Source organism: Plectropomus leopardus, chromosome 2 (genome assembly GCF_008729295.1).
Source record: "Plectropomus leopardus isolate mb chromosome 2, YSFRI_Pleo_2.0, whole genome shotgun sequence".
Taxonomy (NCBI): Eukaryota; Metazoa; Chordata; class Actinopteri; order Perciformes; family Serranidae; genus Plectropomus; species Plectropomus leopardus.
Window position 1 is genome coordinate 8034529 of NC_056464.1, and position 18603 is coordinate 8053131.

An 18603-nucleotide genomic window follows, 5' to 3' on the forward strand; every position below is an offset into this window, starting at 1 on the left:
ATGTACAAATGTAACATATCTATCAAGGCCAACACTCATTCCAGTGATTGGGTTTATATATTACATTACTGTTATGGGTGAAAGTTTGGTATGCCCATTTTTGTGCCTGTTTTTGTGTTCTTTTTGTGTACTTTTCCAGGTGCCACCATGCAGAGAGTGATCTAGCACACCTGTGCTCAGTCAGCTGATCAGGAGCAGGCAGTATATGAGGACTGAAGAAGCCAAATTTTGGAATCAGTGGGTTAGCTTGTGTGGGTGCTGTGTGCATGTGGGATTGCAGACCAAAGAAACTAGTGTGCAACAGAATTGGTGATCTTAACTCCTGTTTTGGAGGTAGGGTGGTCAACTTTTGCGTATTCATTTATTTAGCCCTTTAATTAGTATGGCTTTCTTTTTGTTAAACTTTTTAAAACCTTGATTGTACACCTTTAATGTTGTATTTTTTGTAAATAACTTGCAACTTCTTAATTCAATAAAAAAATTTTATGCACCTACTTTCGCTTGTCTTTTTCTGTTTCGCCCAGTTTCATTTATATTATTAACCCCCTCATCCCCTAGGCCAGATTGGGAAACTTAAACAAATGAGGGAGACCATAATTTTCTTAATATCTCTTTAAAGTTCTGTTATTTTTCTTGGAGATAGTACGCATTCATATATTTCCTCAAAAAAGTTGTTATGGTGAATGTCTTTACAGCATATTTCAATATTCAGCAGACACAGATCACTGTCTTGCTTCAGGCCACCTGTTTTGGGCCACCTGACTCACTGGAGTTTCCTATGAACACTTGAATGCACCAACACAAAAGCTGTTTTTAATGTAGGCTGGGGTTTTTTTTTCATGTTTGACCATGCAGCAAATGGCATAACTATGACACACAAAAAACAACTTGAAACTTTTTTCATGTCTGCCCATACATTTTCTAAGTGTAAATTTGCCTTAAAAAAGGAAAAACCCCATTATACAATGGAATGCTTTAATAACTGTAATTTACTGTCCTTGAACTTCGGACTACTCATTGAAAAGATTTCGATCAATGCAAAATCAGCAGTTACTTCACCAGATAGTAAAGCAGTGTTCTGTCTGGGAATACAGCTGTAGACCATCTTACACTTGTACAAAACACTTGTTGAATGTTGAGGCCAACAGATTGCAGTTCATATTTCATGCCAGTAGAGGTCAATAAAGGTCATAGATTGCTTGATCTCTTTTTAAATCACAAATATAATGCAGTACTGCATATGGTACTTCCTTATTTTATTGTCTCACAACAGCTGCACTAACTCTAATTAAACCATTTATAAGCTCAAGCACTGCCAACTCAACTGAGGGAAAATGTAATAAAAAAACGTATAAAAAATCATTAAAGTTAAATAGACTGGTTAGATTTTGCAGTGAACTACGGGTCAGGCAGCTAATAATATCATAATGTCTGTGCTAATAACTTGTCAAAATATGATAAATTTTCCACTGAAATTGGTTATAAATGTTGCTATTTTAGCCTCAACATGAAATAAACTGCTGGATAAAGGCACCCAGCAGCACATTACTACATCATGGCATTTGTTAATTTATGAGGGGAACTAACTGTGATATTATCAGTTGCCACAGGACACAGCGTACTACTTCTGTGCCATGTGAAAATCTGTTTTTACACGAAGAAAATGCTCTTTGTCCAAGTTCCTGTTGCCTTTGGCAGGTAACACATCTTGACTCACTGCTTTTGCAACTTAAGGACCCTCCTTTTCTATAAGCTACACACACACACACACACACACACACACAAAACCATACAACCATGAGGAGACTCTCAAATAATCACGTACTTATGCTTGCCTGCCTGTCAGTCTGCCATGATTGCAAGTTCACTTCCAACAGTGTGATGAGAGACAGCGCTGGAAATGGATGTCTGTGGGTTTTCCAGGTTTAGTCACAGTGAATTCTGTCCTGACATGTCGAGTATGTTTGAACAAAACCAAAACTTTCTGACAGCACGTTCCTTGTGAAGATTTCTTGTGTTCTTAACATTTTGGATGTGTCGTAACATTCATCACCGTCCTGTTTCCGCAGCTAACTCTGTCTTATTCTATTTACGTCGAACAGACTGAACATGTAAAACACTCACCTACATGATATTAATGTCAAGCGTTATAGCGGCTAGCTAAATCACAATTGTCTGATGTGAATCTGCTATAGTAAGTAGGAAACAATGTACAATTTTGGCACAAGAGAGACAAAGTCACAAGCACGAATCTCATGTCTTAGCTATGAAGTTCTGAGTTAAGTCCAATGTCCAGATCAACAAGTCGAAGTCGTAGATGTTGCATTTTGATTCCTAAAAAAAATGCAGTTTTAAAATGTTCAAACCGTAGTAATAAATGCTTGTGTTTATTTAAAAGTTTCTAACATTTAATATGATCAGGTGTGTTTTGATATGCTGATCAACTTTTACCCCACATCATTGTCTATAAATCCCCAAACATGATGAATGAGTCTGAGGAATGAGTTTTTCTAGAGTTTGAAATTTGGGCCACAGTCTGGATCTGTGTAGGGGGTATAAGGGGGTCATCGAAGTTTTTCCATTTTGTTTTCTTAATAACAAGCTTTATTTAGATGTTTTTTATTGCACTTTGTCACCTTTCTTAAATTTAACGTATATGTCTCGAAAAAAATAATTATGTCCTTTACTTTCAAGACTAATTGTGAGTTGAGAAAATTAAAAATCTTGTTAGCGTTTCGGTATAATCTGACACACTTTTTGCAAATTTTATACAACATGGCTGGCTGCTGTCAGACTGAATCATCGGTCAGAAAAATGACAAGTTAGAAATTTATTTAATTTGTTTTTACCATCAATTGCTGTCACTGTTTCCATGCTTTCTGACTTTTCTGCTGCTCTGAAACGTCACGCAAACGTCACAACTCAGGTATCATTGACATTTGTGACTTTGAAGGCCACTCATGTGCTCTTACCTCGTATGTCCGATATTTCCCGAGGAGCATTTGAAGGCAGCCATTGACACTGCTTTGGAGACTCCTCCTGGCTCTGATTGGTTGTTTTTGTTCAGGCATGGTGGATTTTTGAAAATGCCATTAGGAGCTCTTCGAGGAGCCAAATGAACATGTTTTTTTTCACAGATGATCTGCCTTATGTACTACTGTCAGGATATAGTGACAGTTCCAGCAATAAATGCCTACTGTAGCTTTAATGATAACTTTGTATCATATTATTTTTGTAGTTTTTTTTTTTTTTTTTTTTTTACATAAATATGATAACATATTGAGTTTTTTCAAGGATATTTGTAAATCATTGTTCTGTCATGTCTTACAACATTACAGCAGTCTGTTTTCTTTGGGGGTGCAGACTGTCTAATATTGAAAGCTCCACCCCAAATGAGGTTGCAATCATTCCCCCTTCCCTCCCTCCTTCTCCCTCCCTCTCTTTCCCTCTCTCTTCACTCTCTCTCTAACTCTGTTTGCCTTCCTTCACATTTAACCATGCACTGTGGATCAGTACACGGGACTTGTTGGAGCTGAAGGGATTATTCAGGACACCAATTTATGATTATTAGTCTACAACAGGGAACAGCACGGATGATGCGTTTTGCGCTTCGGTTATTCAATGAAAGAAGAGACGCGCAAAAAAAGAGATGGGCACCGTTCCTGGACTTTCACCTACCCGGTCATGGGGAAAATGTCATTACTCCGCGTTGGTTGTACCTGTAGTGGTGGTTTGGGTCCAGCTTTGCGCCGCTTTTAACTTGGACACGGAGCAACGCGTCGTTTTCACCGGACCACCGGGAAGTTATTTCGGGTATTCAGTGGAGTTCTTCAGTCAGTCATCCAGGTAAAGTCTTTATGCAGCATCACAAAGCTTCATGCTCTCCCTCACTTTGGCAAGTCAGTGGGAGGACGTTTACAATAGCCTGTTCTTTACAGTTCAAAGTCACTACTTTATTATAGGCTACTCTATTAATAGTATTGTGGGGAATGAAAGAGTAAGTGACCTCTTCAGTTGAGTGGCCATCAAAACTTTTAACTTTATGGAATCACCAGCAGCCTGGAAGCTTCCTCATGACTACTTTACACTGAGATCTTTCATTCTACTGTCTCTTCCATGATATCATATTCTACAATACAATGTGTCTGTGCTTCTAAGTCACTTCTTCTTCTAAATCTCATATTTATTATATATTATTATATATCGTGCAATATTTACAGGCGATTATTATAATATTCCGATGAAAACATTGAAGTGTTAGCCTATATGTAGTTAGAAGGGGTGATACAATATTATCACGATACTTAAGTCACGTTACAACTTCACTGCGGTTTTAAACATGCTGCAACATGCACAAGTACTGCGGTAATATTGCCATGTATCATTTTTTTCCAACTGTAAATCATATTCCTGAAAGAAAACTTTGTCAACATATGTATTTAGGGATCCATGATAATGTCGGCAGCTCAGTATCGGTAGATATTGACTTTAGATTGAAATAGATTGAAACGATATCACAAACCGTTATATTTCTTTTTTATTTACATGGTGAACGTGTACAAAACGTCAACCTTATGTCAAGTGTTACTGCTATTTTGCAAAATGAATGAATAGGCACATTATGTACACTGAAAAGCATCATATTAAATGTCTCTATCTCCTGGTGGGTCATTACCACAAGCGTATGCCTAATATGATGCTAATTTCACTACAGAAGAGACCTGATTATCACAACAAATATGTGGGGATAAAAGTGGATAGAACGATATTGGTTCTCAACCAAATGAGTTTTTATATATAGGCATATTGGATATCGTGCATCCCTATCTGTATTATGTAATTAGGTTTTTAGTCTATTTATTTTAATTGCAGCAAAATGTTTCAAGTGGACTGAAAAAACAATTGATTTCATTATTCTAGAAGGCTACCAAAACCTTAATTTGTATTTGCATTATTCATTATTTATATGATTAAAAAATCAATACTTGAAGTCCATGTAAAAATATGATATTGCCACACAAAATATTGCTATACTACGTTGAATCCCCCCCCTCCCAAGTAGGCTTGTGAGTCTAAGTGACTTTGTCAGAGTCATTGATATGATCTTATTTTTGTAAATGTAGGGACTTAAACTTGTATAAACGTATATGTGTTTGCACAGCAGCCTAACTTGGTTTACTACTTTCAGATTAGTTACAAAACTTTCAAGAAAATATTTGATCAGTCGTGTGTTTAATATTTTTCACAGTGATATAGTGATGTAAATGTTAGGGTATGAAGTTAAATGTCACAAATGTCGCTCATATAGGCTGAGCATACATCTCTCTCTCTCTCTCGCTCTCTCTCTCTCTCTCTCTCTCTTTCACAAACACACACACACACACACACACACACACACACACACACAGACATACACACACCCACACACTGGATTCAAGCCCACGTGTGATTGGAAACAGACATATAAGTCTGTGTTTGATTCAGAGAGGAGGGGGTTAACCTACAGAAAAGTAAGAAATATGCTAATCTTCAGAATATATCCTATAGGGACAGTGGGGGTTTCCTGCTGGGTTTTTTGTTTTGTTGACAGATGGGGAACTGCTGAGTTAGATAAACATGCAAGTCTTCCTTTACGCAAAGCCCATACCGTCACCTGTTTTTGCTCATTGAGAAAACTCTCCCCTGGGCACTAGTGTGGAAAACACACACACACACACACACACACACACACACACACACCTAATCCAAATATAACTCTGATATGAAGGAAGTGTAAAGTATTTCAACCGACTAGATGGTTCTCCATGAATTGGCTGCACAGAGACACTTTGTGCCTCTCATGTAAGTATGCAGTGATATAGGCCCTGTTACACTCCAGTATTTTATATTAGAATATAAAATAAACATGAGTGTTTTGCTGGTGTTGTAGACTATGTACTCCAGCTACCTGAAAAGCTAACAGTGTCATTTTACAGGTTAGCCTACATTTCTCACATGCTCAGTTAAGGTAAGACTATTCAGGGTTTTTTATAAGAAAAATTCTTCTTTAACAGGTTGAACTTAAAAGCAACACAATTCAGTTGGCTCAGTTCAGTGCATCCAGAGGTATTACTGCTTCAGCCTTGGCCTTGTAAGCTTTTGGTGGCTAATGTTAGCTGTCATTAGCAAACTTTAAATAGACTGTTTACTGTTTTTTACTACTCTAGCATACTTTTACTACTTTTACGCCATGTTTTGCTATTTATTAGAATCTCAGTTTGCACTTGTCACCAAAGTGGTTGCCGTTAAGCAATTAAGCCACAAAACTTTTAACAGAACAAACTGTTAGCTAGCTAGCTAGCAGGCTCAGTTAGCAAACAGCCACCAGCGGGCTAATGCTAACCACCTGTAAGCATAAATCAGATGTAAAACACACAATATACAGAGAAATACTGTTACTTTATTTGGGTAGTTAATAATGGATAATAATTCCAGTTAATAGATAAAGTATGATGCTTCACTGTAGTTGAGAGTAGCTATCAGTATAAAGCAATAAGATTGGTTCGACATAGCGTCACCTGGACTGCACATTATGAATTTGTCATACCTAGTTATTTATTATTATTTATTTCAATAACTGATGTGAAATACCTAATATCTAATAATTGATTTAAACTCCCCTTTTTCACCTCTTCATGATAGGGCTGAAAGTTTTATAGGAAGTCAAATATCATTATATTTTTGACCATGCATCTCGATATTGATATTACAACAATATTAGAGTTGACCATGCTTTCATAGAATATTTACACTGAAAGACTTTTGATAAATAATCATCATTAATCTGGACAGAGTGACTGGGTGGCGTAAGGCAATTAATAGAACAGCTAAATTCAGAAAATTACATCACTTTTTTGTAATACAGCCTTTAAAACCAGCAAAAGACAAAACTTACAATATTACATTATTCAAAATCTAAGATTATATCTAGTCTCATATCATGATACTGACATAATTTAGTGTTTTGCTCAGCCAAAATTGAGACAGTCAAATACACTTTGGCTCGCCCAGCCAGAACACCCTCTCAACCAGCTGTTCACAGCTGCTGTTGTTCAAGAGCTGAGGGCCTCTGTAGGGCGTGGTACATCACCTGATAGCCATTTATACATGATGACAGAAATCTACTGCATATCAGCTGTTAATCTGCTTTATGATAACCTGCTGGGAAGAAGCTTGTAGTATCTGTACAATATTTGGTAAAGTCTTCTGTTAAAAGGTGCTCAGGGCTTTGCCTTCAGTGTCTCAGTATTCCCTTACCAGTGATGGAAAGTAGTTAAGTACATTTACTCAAGCACTGTATAATTTTGAAGTACTTTAGTTGAGTATTTTCATCTTCTGCTATTTTATAGTTATATGTCCACTACAAATCAGAAAAAATATATTTTTACCCCACCAAACCTATTTTATAACTAAAATTAATTGAAATTAGCCTTACCTTTATCAGCTGTATGAACACATGACTACACCATAATAGTAATCCAAAAACATGAGTGAAAATGACCATTCTGCATATTGAGTACTTTCCATTTGTTCTTTTACTTATCTACACTTTTGAATGCAGGGCTTTATCGAGTAACAGAATACTTCTGCACTTGGTTATTGCTATTTTTATGTCAGTAGGAGCACTTCTTGGAGGTCTCACAGACTAAAATCACTGTTGGTTTAATGAATGTTGATATATTCCTGTGAGGAAATTGGTTAAGATTCTCTCAGTTTTCTCAACTAAGCTTCTGGCAGTTAAGAGGCCATGTTATTGAGTCACTACTGAGATGCTGATTTAGACCGATGTTTCCACACTCAGCCCCCTTTGTCTGCTTATAAGCTGAACATTACCTAAATTTGTTTCTGTGCATCTTCATGCATTTGACCGCTTACAGCTACTGTTGAACATCTTCATGTGAATGTAGCGGTTCTTGTTTTGTGGTGGGTAAACAACGCTGCAGGGAAAAGGATGCTTTCCTGAATGAGATCAATGTTTTCTTTCTGCTGTTGGAATGATTCGGCTTGTTGTCATGCATTCAGACAACCACTGCACTGTTCGGTTGTAGAGCGCCTTGTTGAAAGATGCTCCTGTTGCCTACCATGCCATCTCTGTTTTCAATGTCTCAACACACATGTTCATTTTTAGTCAATAAATCTAGACTAGGAGGCAGATGTCAGGTGTGTTGGTAGAGCTGGTTCACTTTGACCAATTTTGAGGTAAACAAGAGTGAACTGAGGGAGGCTTGAAAAACCACCTTAAATATTAAGCTGTGATACTTATATGTACTGTAAGCTTTGTCCCTGTGACGATATTTAATACGTCTGTGATTTTCATGTTTTGACGTTTTGCAGATGCTTTATGTTCTCCATACCATTATTTTATGTCAAGATGTTTGGAAGGCATTTGATTTTTGTTACTTTACAACACAACTTAAAACCATCAAAATATCAACGTCATTTGTAATCACTATTTTATGTTGAATTGACATTGGCAGTAGATGTTCTGACACTGATTTTTGGTCGCCTGACATCATAACCTGTATTCAGCTGGCCACAACGTCACCGTTGTGGCCAGCTGAGAGCAGGCGAACATTTTGGATTGAGAGTGAAATATCTCCACAACTATTGTATGGATATTTGCTGTATTTGATTCACACATTCATGATCCCCAGAGGATGAATTTTAAATGATCTTCAGACTTTTCATTCACTGCATCAGGTAAAAAAAAATCTGTTTGTCCAATACTTTGGTTTATGACCAAAGCTGCAAAGCTAATGACAAATCTACAAGCTTCATCTATACTGCTTACAACATATGCAACATATTAGCATTGTCATTGTGGGTGTGTTAGCATGCTGATGCATTGTTTCCCACAGAATTAGATTCTGTTTGTGGCGGTAGCTGGTGAAGAATGAGTCTGTAGTGTGGAAATGGGACACAGCTGTTGAAATCCTGTGATGTCCATGAATTTCTTTATGTTTACCAACCTGTCTTTGAGCTTTACATTGAAGCCATATGAAGCCACCAAAGGGCGAATGTTGCTAGCACAAATTCTACTACACAGCCAGTCATAGTCAGTGCTGTGTTGAGTTTTACTCTTATACATCCAGAAAATCTTAATCTGGATTTATCTTGGTATTAGAACAAGTTAAAATGATCAAATGTCAATATAGGTGGATATTTTCTACTGCAGCCTTTAATTTAGTGTTGCTTTAATGTAGTGTCAAGCCAATGAAACTGTGCATTTGACTATAGGAAAACACACTAATTGAAAAAGACAGATTATTCTGGGCCACCCACATATGCATGAGATTAATGAATGTATTTACATGCACACCAAACAATGCAGATGCTGGAGTTGGGGATCTGGCTCATACAAGCATCATATCCTGTTTATTATAACAACCCAGATATGATCTTGAGAAAACTGAACAGGGTTAGCTGGGATACAGAGGCTATGCTGGTTTTTATTGACATATATTGTGTTCATTACTGAATGAAATGGAAGATCATATCATTATACCTCAGTGGTTCCTGACCTTGTTTGGCTTGCACCTCTTAAAATGATATGCAACCCCCTGGCTGATGTATAATATATCTATTCTCTGACTAATTTAACCTGGAGGCATAAAAGGGCAAAATTATTCAGTATTTTGGAGAAAATGACTTGTTTACGAAAAAGAAATTAAGACACAAAATTTTGTGTAAAAGAAATGTTTATGGGGTATAGTAGGTTATGATGCATTCATGGGATCAGTTAAGCTGGGTAAGACCTACTATTAGGATATGACTTGTTTCAAAATAATGTGACCAAATGCATTCACTAGAGCTCATAAATCTCTTAGTAAAAATTACATGTTGCAACTTTGACCAGGCTGTGCGTGTAAGCCATTTCCCTGTTTGCAGATGTTCCTGTTCAATGTGACCTAAAGGCAAGGAATCCTTTTTTTCGGGTCCCAACACAAAAACATCTATCATCCAGCGGATATACATCATGTTTTTGAGGAGGCTGTTGTTGTGCTGTTAAATTTTCATTACAAGTGCTTTTAATTGACTCTTAAATCCTTACATGCAGAGATCACAGGGGGTGGCAGTGGGTTTAAAGTTCTGTACCTTTGTAAGAGAAGGCCATTGAAAGCCTGCACCCTGGCCGGCTGAGTAGCTGTGGAGTGAGTGGTTTATAAGGAAAGCTTATCCAGCCATGTAAATATTCCTCTTGTGCTCTCCAGACGTTTTGGGGGATGGGGGGAGTACAGAGTCTGTCTGATCTCTGCTAATGTCATCAGTCACCAATGTCTTAAGTTGTGCCATGCGCTGTGGGCCAGGCCTTTTTAGCAGGGCTGTCTGCAAACCTTAGCTGATTTGTAATGCACACACACATTTGCACATGTAAATTTGCATGTCTCTTGTAGGTTCTCGCTTTTCAGTTATTTCCAAGCTGAGGAAATTTGCAGATAATTACATTAGCTAGCGCTGCGAAAGCATTTATTTCTGAAAAACTTTACAGATTTGGCACAGGACCGTGTATTTGTAGTGCAGTTGTACATAATACATATTTTTTCTCTTACCTATAGTGATATTTATGGGTCTAGATTGTTTTGGTGTGAGTGGCCTCAATATCAATGTCTCTTTCCAAAAATCATGACCTGGTTTCTCAAGATAGCAGTTTCATGAAGGAATTAATTTCTTACTACCAAACTACACCTGCCAACCGTATCACTGTGCAAAAGGAAGCAGGCATGTACTCATGGACAAGCTTAATGTTTACAACTCACGCTCGCCCATGAGTACATGCCTGCGTGTGAGTTGTACACATTAAGATGTCCTGGGCTGGCCTATAACGCTATAGCTCAGTGGTGTTAGATGAGCTAGAAGTAGATGCACATTTTCTCCTACATGGTGATTTGGTTAGTGGGTGTGATCTGGTAGAAAGAAAATAGCTCCTACATGAAACTACTCACAACAAGTTCTGTGGATTATCTTGAGTAACTGCGTCATGATTTCTGGAGAGAGACATTTCTGTTGAGTTTATCAAATGTTTTTTAATTTTTTTTGGCACTTTGAGCTCCACAAGCTGAGTGCCGTCTAGTTCTGTTATATCGGAGAGAAGGCAGACATTTCTACAGCCGATATCTTCAACACTCTGCAACTCACACCAAAACAATCTAGACTGATATGAACAGCACTGCAGGAAAGAGGGAAACTATGTAGTTTTGATTTTGGGGTGATCTGTTCCTTTAAAATGATCACATCTCTGTCTGGATAATGTTGTAAACTACACAAAAACTAACCAAACAGGGCGTTTCAATTTATGTTTTTCATTTCTTATACCAACTTTCTCGGTTTGACGGCTCTTGCCTTTGCTGTTTTGAGTCACTCTCACCTCTCATGTCAGCATTGTTTCCAGCAGCAGTAGATAGCTATTTTCAGAAAGCAAGCCCTGATAAGCACACTGTGCAGCACCTGCGCAGCAACAAACAGCACACAGACACATGATAGAAGCTAGCTGGTGAACATCTGCTATATCAACTTTATGAGGTGATTATAGCTCAGTGTTTTGTTTACAGCTCGTTGCGCCAAAAATAATGAATGCAGGTTTAAACCTAAAATTTTGACTTCAAAGACACCCCATTGGTGCACGTAAATGAATGAATAATTCTTTTAATTTTGAATTGAAAAATGGCTTTGCAGCACTGCAGTGTTTTTGGCTCCTTCAAAAGACTCCTTTAGGTACACTGGTTTGCAATTCATACAAATATTAACACAGAATAAGGCCGACTTTGACCTCACGCTGAGGTTTGAGAGCTTTAGCTTAACCTGATGTGACATTATGTGAACACTATATGAACACTGTTGATCACAGACAGATGTTTAACCTTCCAGGCACTAATGCTGGACACAGAGTGTTTTTCCGGTATCTAATATTTAAAAACCTCCATGTCCAACTGATAATGATCTGGGATCTGCAGAAATACAGCCACTGAGGTAATAGCTGCAAACTGATCTTTAAACTGATAACTGATACCAAACAGTTGTGCTGTACCTTATAAGCTGCATATAACTAGAACAGGGGATGATGAGAGAGGAGTCAGCCTTGATAACACATCTATAGGCAGTACTTAGGGTTACATCTAACTTGTTATTGTAGCTGATGCAAATGCATATGAGTTTACTGTCAATCAACACAAATGTTTCTTGGTGTTATCTCAGATGTTTCCTGCAAACACTACCTCCCCGCAGTTCAACATTTTGTTTCCCCTCTGATGTCTAGTATCAACGTTTTGATCGGCGCTCCGAAAGCCAACACCAGCCAGCCCAACATCACTGAAGGAGGAGCAGTGTACTTGTGCCCCTGGAGCCAAGCTAACTGCAGCATGATCGACTTTGACAAGCAAGGTAGGGTGTCTTGTTAAGTCTAAATTGACGGCCGGCCTCTTTGTACCCAAAAAGATAAAAATATGAGATGTTAAAAATCAAGCTTAATATTTAAAATCCAGGGGAGAGAATTCTCCCTACATCATAATCACAGCAGTAGTTGGTAACTCACATTGTTCCACGATATAAAAATGTCACTCTCCCCGATGGTGCTGTTAAACATTCGAGACAGGACTGTGCAGTAAATGCCCAGCCGCCTCTAACCAGCCATAAAAGAGGCTGAGAGGAGCTATAGGTAGCATCCTGAGTTTAGCACCACTGTGTTTGACCCTGAGGTCAGATGTCTGACTTCTTGCCATCTTAAAGCTCCTAATCTAACGCTTCTCAGTTTTGACTGAAACCAGCCTTTGAAGTCTTAAATGACGGTGACTGCGGCTTTCCTCCACACCACCCCTCGCTAAGGTCTCCATTTTGGGACACCGGCTGTGTTTTGCAGTGTTTTCACAGAGCTTTGATTTCCTCCTGGACTCGGGCCCAGTGTTGTACAGCGCTCTTTAATTAGGGCAGAGTCATTACAGGGACAAGGACCCCAGAGGAACTGGGGCTGCCCACAGCTCTGCCGGAAAAATAATCGCCTCCATCAGAAATGCAGGAAGCGATAAGGACCACCGTTTGAGGATCACAGGGTCGAACTTATCGTATATGCTCGTGCATGCTGATAACGAGTGCCGGTTTACACAGACCGAGAGCTGTGACTGAGCAAACTCTGCGTACATAAATACACACCTACTAACTGTTTACAAATGGTCTCTGCAGACGGCCTCGGAAACGTGATACAGTGTAGAAAAAAAACACGCTAAACCACACTTATGTTCACACACGCATTTATCTACACACACGTGCTCAAGCTTTTTACATTTAGTAGTCTTGCATTTCCCATTAAAGGCCTCAGGATTGAGGACACAGCCCAGACTTCTTAACCTAAACAGGCACAGTGAGCTGTAGCCAGGAGAGTTTAATGTCACCACTCTGCGACAGGCAGATAAGTGTGATATAAGGTGTTGGGTTTTGTTTAAATGAATTTTCAAGGATGCTGAATGGCAACAAAGGTATGACAAAAATCTTGCACGCCTCTGCACCAGCGATAGCCAAGGCCGGAGGCATGTTTTTGGGTTCGCAGTCCGCCCTCCCTACATTTTGTGAACACGATATCTCAAGAACACCTCAAAGGGATTTCTCTAAATTTGGCACAAACATTTACTCAGACTCAAGGATGAACTGATTAGATTTTGGTGGCCAAGAGTTTAGGAAAACTGTGACCTTGCATCCGTCTTAGTCTTAAAACATGATATCTCAAGAAGGCCTTGAGGGAATTTTCTCAAATTTGGCACAAACGTCCACTTGGGCTCCAGAACTAACTTATAAGAATTTGGCTGGTCATTGTGACCATGTGAAACATGTTTTTTGGCCACAATTCAAGAGTTCATATGCTAATTATGACCAAATTTCACACAAATGCCTAATAATGATGAAGTGATTACATTTATATCCAAAAGGTCAAAGGTCAACTTCACTGTGTCATCATAATATTTTGCAAAAAGACTTTTCTGGCCATTATTTAACATAGATCTCAAGAGTAGAAGAGGAAACATTTGGTCAGATACTGAATTGGTGGCACTCATCTTGGGTTTCCACCTTGAAAATGTGCTGATTGTATCTTCTGTGCTGCCGGGGGCAAGATGTGTGTGAAGCATCCATGTTTCACAGACGTGGATGTAAATTGCAAGTGCAACTTGACTGGTGTGTGAAGGCATATAACCACAAGGCGGTAATTCTTGTTAGGTACTTAAGGATAGGAGCAGTATTTTCAAGTCAGGAATTTGTTTTTACAGTCTTCCATAGGACATGAAGGCAACCTGGCTCTCCTACCTGGCTTAAAGGTGTTGCAGGGAATAGCAGGCCAAGAAGCAATATTTCATTTTTCCACATTAATTATTATAAGAGCACGCTGTTGTTGAAAGCAAAAATCATGGAGGTGTAATGCTGCTGAGGCTGCAAAAGTAAAACATTTGGTCGGAAAACTGCGCACACACACACACACACACACACACACACACAAACACAGACTTTTAGTATTCCACCCCCTCCCTCATCACTGTTCCTTGCCTTCGTACTGCCAGGGCCTCTTCTTAAAACAGATCCTGACAATGAAGTACAGCCGTTTGGGTTACAGTAACAACAAGGTCCAAGTCCCTTTGAGCTGTTTGATGTGTGCCATAGCATGGAGGATGGATTAAGACTGCAGACCCGGGGAACAAGGCCATAAAATATCCATGTAAAAAGCCAAGAACATGTGGGGAACGCTCTAAAATGAAGCCCCGACAGCACAAAAATCAAACGCCAATGACAGGGGGATCTTTGACTAAGTTAAAATAGCAGCCTCTGACATCATTGAAGTTTCTCCCAAGTTAGTCAGTCATAGAAAAGCTGCGTACGACTGTGTAAACATGTTATTTAAGGTGTTTTTTCTTCTCTTTGTTCTTCTAGGCGATCGACATTTTTATATAAATGAGGTCAACACTCAGGTTGAGTTCAAGTCCCATCAGTGGTTCGGAGCTACTGTGCGTTCCCATGGTAACAGTGTCCTGGTAAGAGTGGGTTAGGTTGATGGGTCTGTTTGGATACTGTACATTATGCTGTGTGATTACAATGTAATTAAACAACTTTTTTTGTTGATGTACCAGTAGAAATTTTTCAATATGGGGTTTTGAGACTCGTGTGGGGTTGCATGTTGTACTGTACAGCTAAGGGCTGAATATTGGAATTTCATACGTTTAATCTTAGATATTTTGCTCGATACCTTACAGGTACTGAGCCAAATAACTTAGTGCCTTGTAGTATCAAATCTTCTCCAGTAAAAGAATACCTGCATTTGATCTCTATGTACCAAGATCGACTTTTTCAGTAGCTACAACCCATACAATCTATGTTGTGGTGAACACGGTATGATTTGATGGAGTTTGCAGGTCCGTGTGCCACCAAAACATTCACAAGTATGGCTATACTCAATGTATCCTCATACTATAGTTTGTATGATATCCTATGAATTAGTGCCCCGCAAATTATGTTACGGCCTTAATGTAAAGCCACGCGATTTATGTATAGTTACGGGAGGTTAGGTTTAGGCAAGTAAAGTTACTATGCATAGCTTTAGGGAAAAAAAAAGATAAAATGACTCAAAGTTCACTCAAAGTTTACACGGTTCCTGAGTAAAGTTTGGGAGGAAAGTCTTGCCCCATCCACTGACCCAACCTGTCTCCTCACTGATCTGTTCAGGACCTCTTTGGTCTTTACTACTGTCTACCGCATTGGTCAGGTGATCACAGCGTTCCAAAATATGTGGATTATGTGTGAATTGCTGGCTCATCTTTATGTGAATCTTGGTGCATTACTTTTTGTCGAAAAACATACACAGTGCATGAGAACAGTGTGCTATACTACACGCCAATCCATTCACATGATAGGTATCAAATGAAGAAGAAAAAAAAGGATCTCCAGCCCTAATACAGACTAGGTCAAAGAACTTTCTTAACGACTCCGTTTGTGCTTTTATAATGGAAAACAAGGTAAACTCACATAATAATCTGAAAACTCATTAAAAAAAAATACCATACAGTATGTTTTGGCACCTAAAATATTGTGCTCAATTAGAGTCAGAGAAAACTGAATTTTAACAGTAACAATAATGGTTATATTCATGATATCATGCTAACTTAGCCAATGCAAGAAATGTACAGGTCCCGGTCAAAAAATGTATATTTCATGTCATGGAAATTAGGTAACAATTTTGTTCTTGAATCGCAGGGTAGACAAGATGGCAGTAGTACTACAATCCTGTCTCAGATTCAAAATGAGCACTAACCCACGAGTATGGTAAATGACATAAAATACAAATGAAAAACAGAGCAGCACACAGCTGCTGCTTCAGTGTGGGCCAATAGTAAACATTTGAGACTTTGAGACATTCTTGAGCAATGCTATTTCTAACAACCCATTATCCCACAAAGTCTAGTTGGCTAATGTGATGTAACCTTTTGGCCATGGCAGTAGGTACTTTACAGCACACATTGTTTCATCCATGACTTGTACTTGCTGTTGTGTTTAATTTTTGGCACGAAAGTGACCCACCCTCCAAACTTTTCTGAGTATTGTTCTCACTGGTCCCCCATGTTTGAAAGACTCTAAGGACAGACCTTCTGTATGTAGTTATAGTTGCTTAGCTATGATTTCACAATTGATGTTTGAGGAGTTCAGGGTCAGTGTAATTCTTCTCAGCCAAAACATGTTCAGGTTGTATGCTTTTGTCATTGAGTTGTGTCTCTGTGTGTTCTTCCAGGCTTGTGCTCCGAGGTATTACTGGAGGACGGAACATGACACACCCTTCGCTGATGTCACAGGAACCTGCTACCTCTCTGTAGACAGTCTCAAAACATTTGTGGAGTACGCCCCCTGTCGAACAGGTCAGTTACTGCAACAATAGCCAACCTCCAAGGGAGTATGGCCAACAAGTTAGCAAACTTACCTTACCTCCAACAAACACTGAGCAAGATTAGCATTTGTTTGTTATCATGTGTCTGTTCACCTCGTCAGTGTGAGACTTATATTAGATATTTTATCAGCTCACTTTTGGTCTCTGTAAGCTGAGAATGAAGCATTAATGTCTATTTTGCTGCAATTTGAGTCGGACTCTTTCTCTGAGTCATATCTGCTCAGCTTCTCTGTTCTTGGTTGTGGTAGTGCATGTGTGTAGTGTGTATCCTGCTGGCTATTTAATTGCTGCTGTTCTGCACTGTGCTTTTATGGTGGCTCATGATGGCAGAATAATGTCATCATCGAGAGCGCAACTCCCACCTCCTGGTGGCCCCATGCTCAACACTGTTAGTTCTGTCAGCACTGTTGCTGTTGTTTAGCACAGTTCAGTCTGCTAGCACCATTAGCTACTAGCTTCCGCTCAATGACCTCCATGTTTAGAGCCATGTGCAGACAGTGCTGTCACAGATTCTGAATCATAGAGATGCTCTGAATGTTGCAAAAAGCTCTACTGATTTATTTTAGGGTTAAATACAGTTTTGGGTGCTGCAGCACCCCCAGCACCCTTACTTCCTGCAGTGATAGATATAGAGAAGTGTGCCAATATATGTACTTTGATGCAAACCTATGACACTCTATATGGAGGAAAAGACAAAGGTTTAGTTCAGAATTAGTCTGAAACAGTTTGTTTTACATTTTTATTTGCTTTCTGTTTTTTTTTACAGTTGGTATAAAATGGGCTTCCATAAAATATTCAGAATACAGCTAGCAGAGAACCAGATAGCCAAAACAGGTACCAGATGAAGCCAGAGCTATGAATTTACCCCAAAACTTTGTTTATTTGTTTTTTCTTCTGTTGTTTCCAAGGTGTCCAGTTTTGATATGACAGACATTATACTGGTTATTTCTGCCCCTCAACAGAACAGACTGTTTCATCATTTTCATAGTTTTCATGAAACAGATAGGTTATTAGTGTTTCCCTTGTTTGTTGCTGTTCTCTGCAGAAAGACATGGACCTGTTGGACAGGGCTACTGCCAAGGGGGATTTAGTGCCGACTTCACCAAGGTAAGAGAAATATTTGTTGGAGTTTTTGCTGGTTTCTACATAATCACATAGCTACTGTTTCTCTGTTTTGGTTGATGTAAGCAGTGTACATGAGATTTGCAGAGTTTATTTGAAACTCCTGGTAAAACTTGTGACACACAGACTCCTCAGCTCTGGCAACTGTTGTGTGTTTCAGGATGGGAGGGTTGTGCTTGGAGGACCAGGCAGCTTTTACTGGCAAGGTGAGCTCACAAGAATGTGGAACAGCATGGATTTTTGAGAGATATCTTTTAATAGATTTTCCTTTGAATGAATCATAAAATCAATCTTTGTCTCTGATCAAACTTTAATGGAACAACTCAGGAGCCAGAGTTCAAAAGTCACACATCTTATTTTAACCTCTGACCTTTCACCCTTTGTCACCCATATATCCCATAGGTCAGCTGATCTCAGCAACCACAGAGGAGATTGTTAAGGCCTACTACCCCTCGTACTTCCTGCTGTCAGTCGCCGGGCAGATTCAGACACGACAGGCGCAGGGGAGCTATGATGACAGTTACCTGGGTGAGGAC

General features: G+C 39.1%; 1 protein-coding gene across 1 annotated transcript in view; it reads left to right on the forward strand.

Annotated features, from left to right (window-relative positions):
• The first annotated feature begins 3468 nt into the window (after window positions 1–3468).
• The window catches only part of LOC121952645 (integrin alpha-5-like), a 45433-nt gene continuing 30298 nt past the window's right edge, over window positions 3469–18603 (forward strand). Inside the window, exons 1-7 of the mRNA XM_042499446.1 lie at window positions 3469–3846; window positions 12293–12417; window positions 14944–15044; window positions 16793–16916; window positions 17991–18052; window positions 18228–18273; window positions 18470–18595. Coding sequence (XP_042355380.1) covers window positions 3650–3846; window positions 12293–12417; window positions 14944–15044; window positions 16793–16916; window positions 17991–18052; window positions 18228–18273; window positions 18470–18595 — 781 coding nt within the window. The 5' untranslated portion in view covers window positions 3469–3649. The remainder of the gene's footprint in view (window positions 3847–12292; window positions 12418–14943; window positions 15045–16792; window positions 16917–17990; window positions 18053–18227; window positions 18274–18469; window positions 18596–18603) is intronic.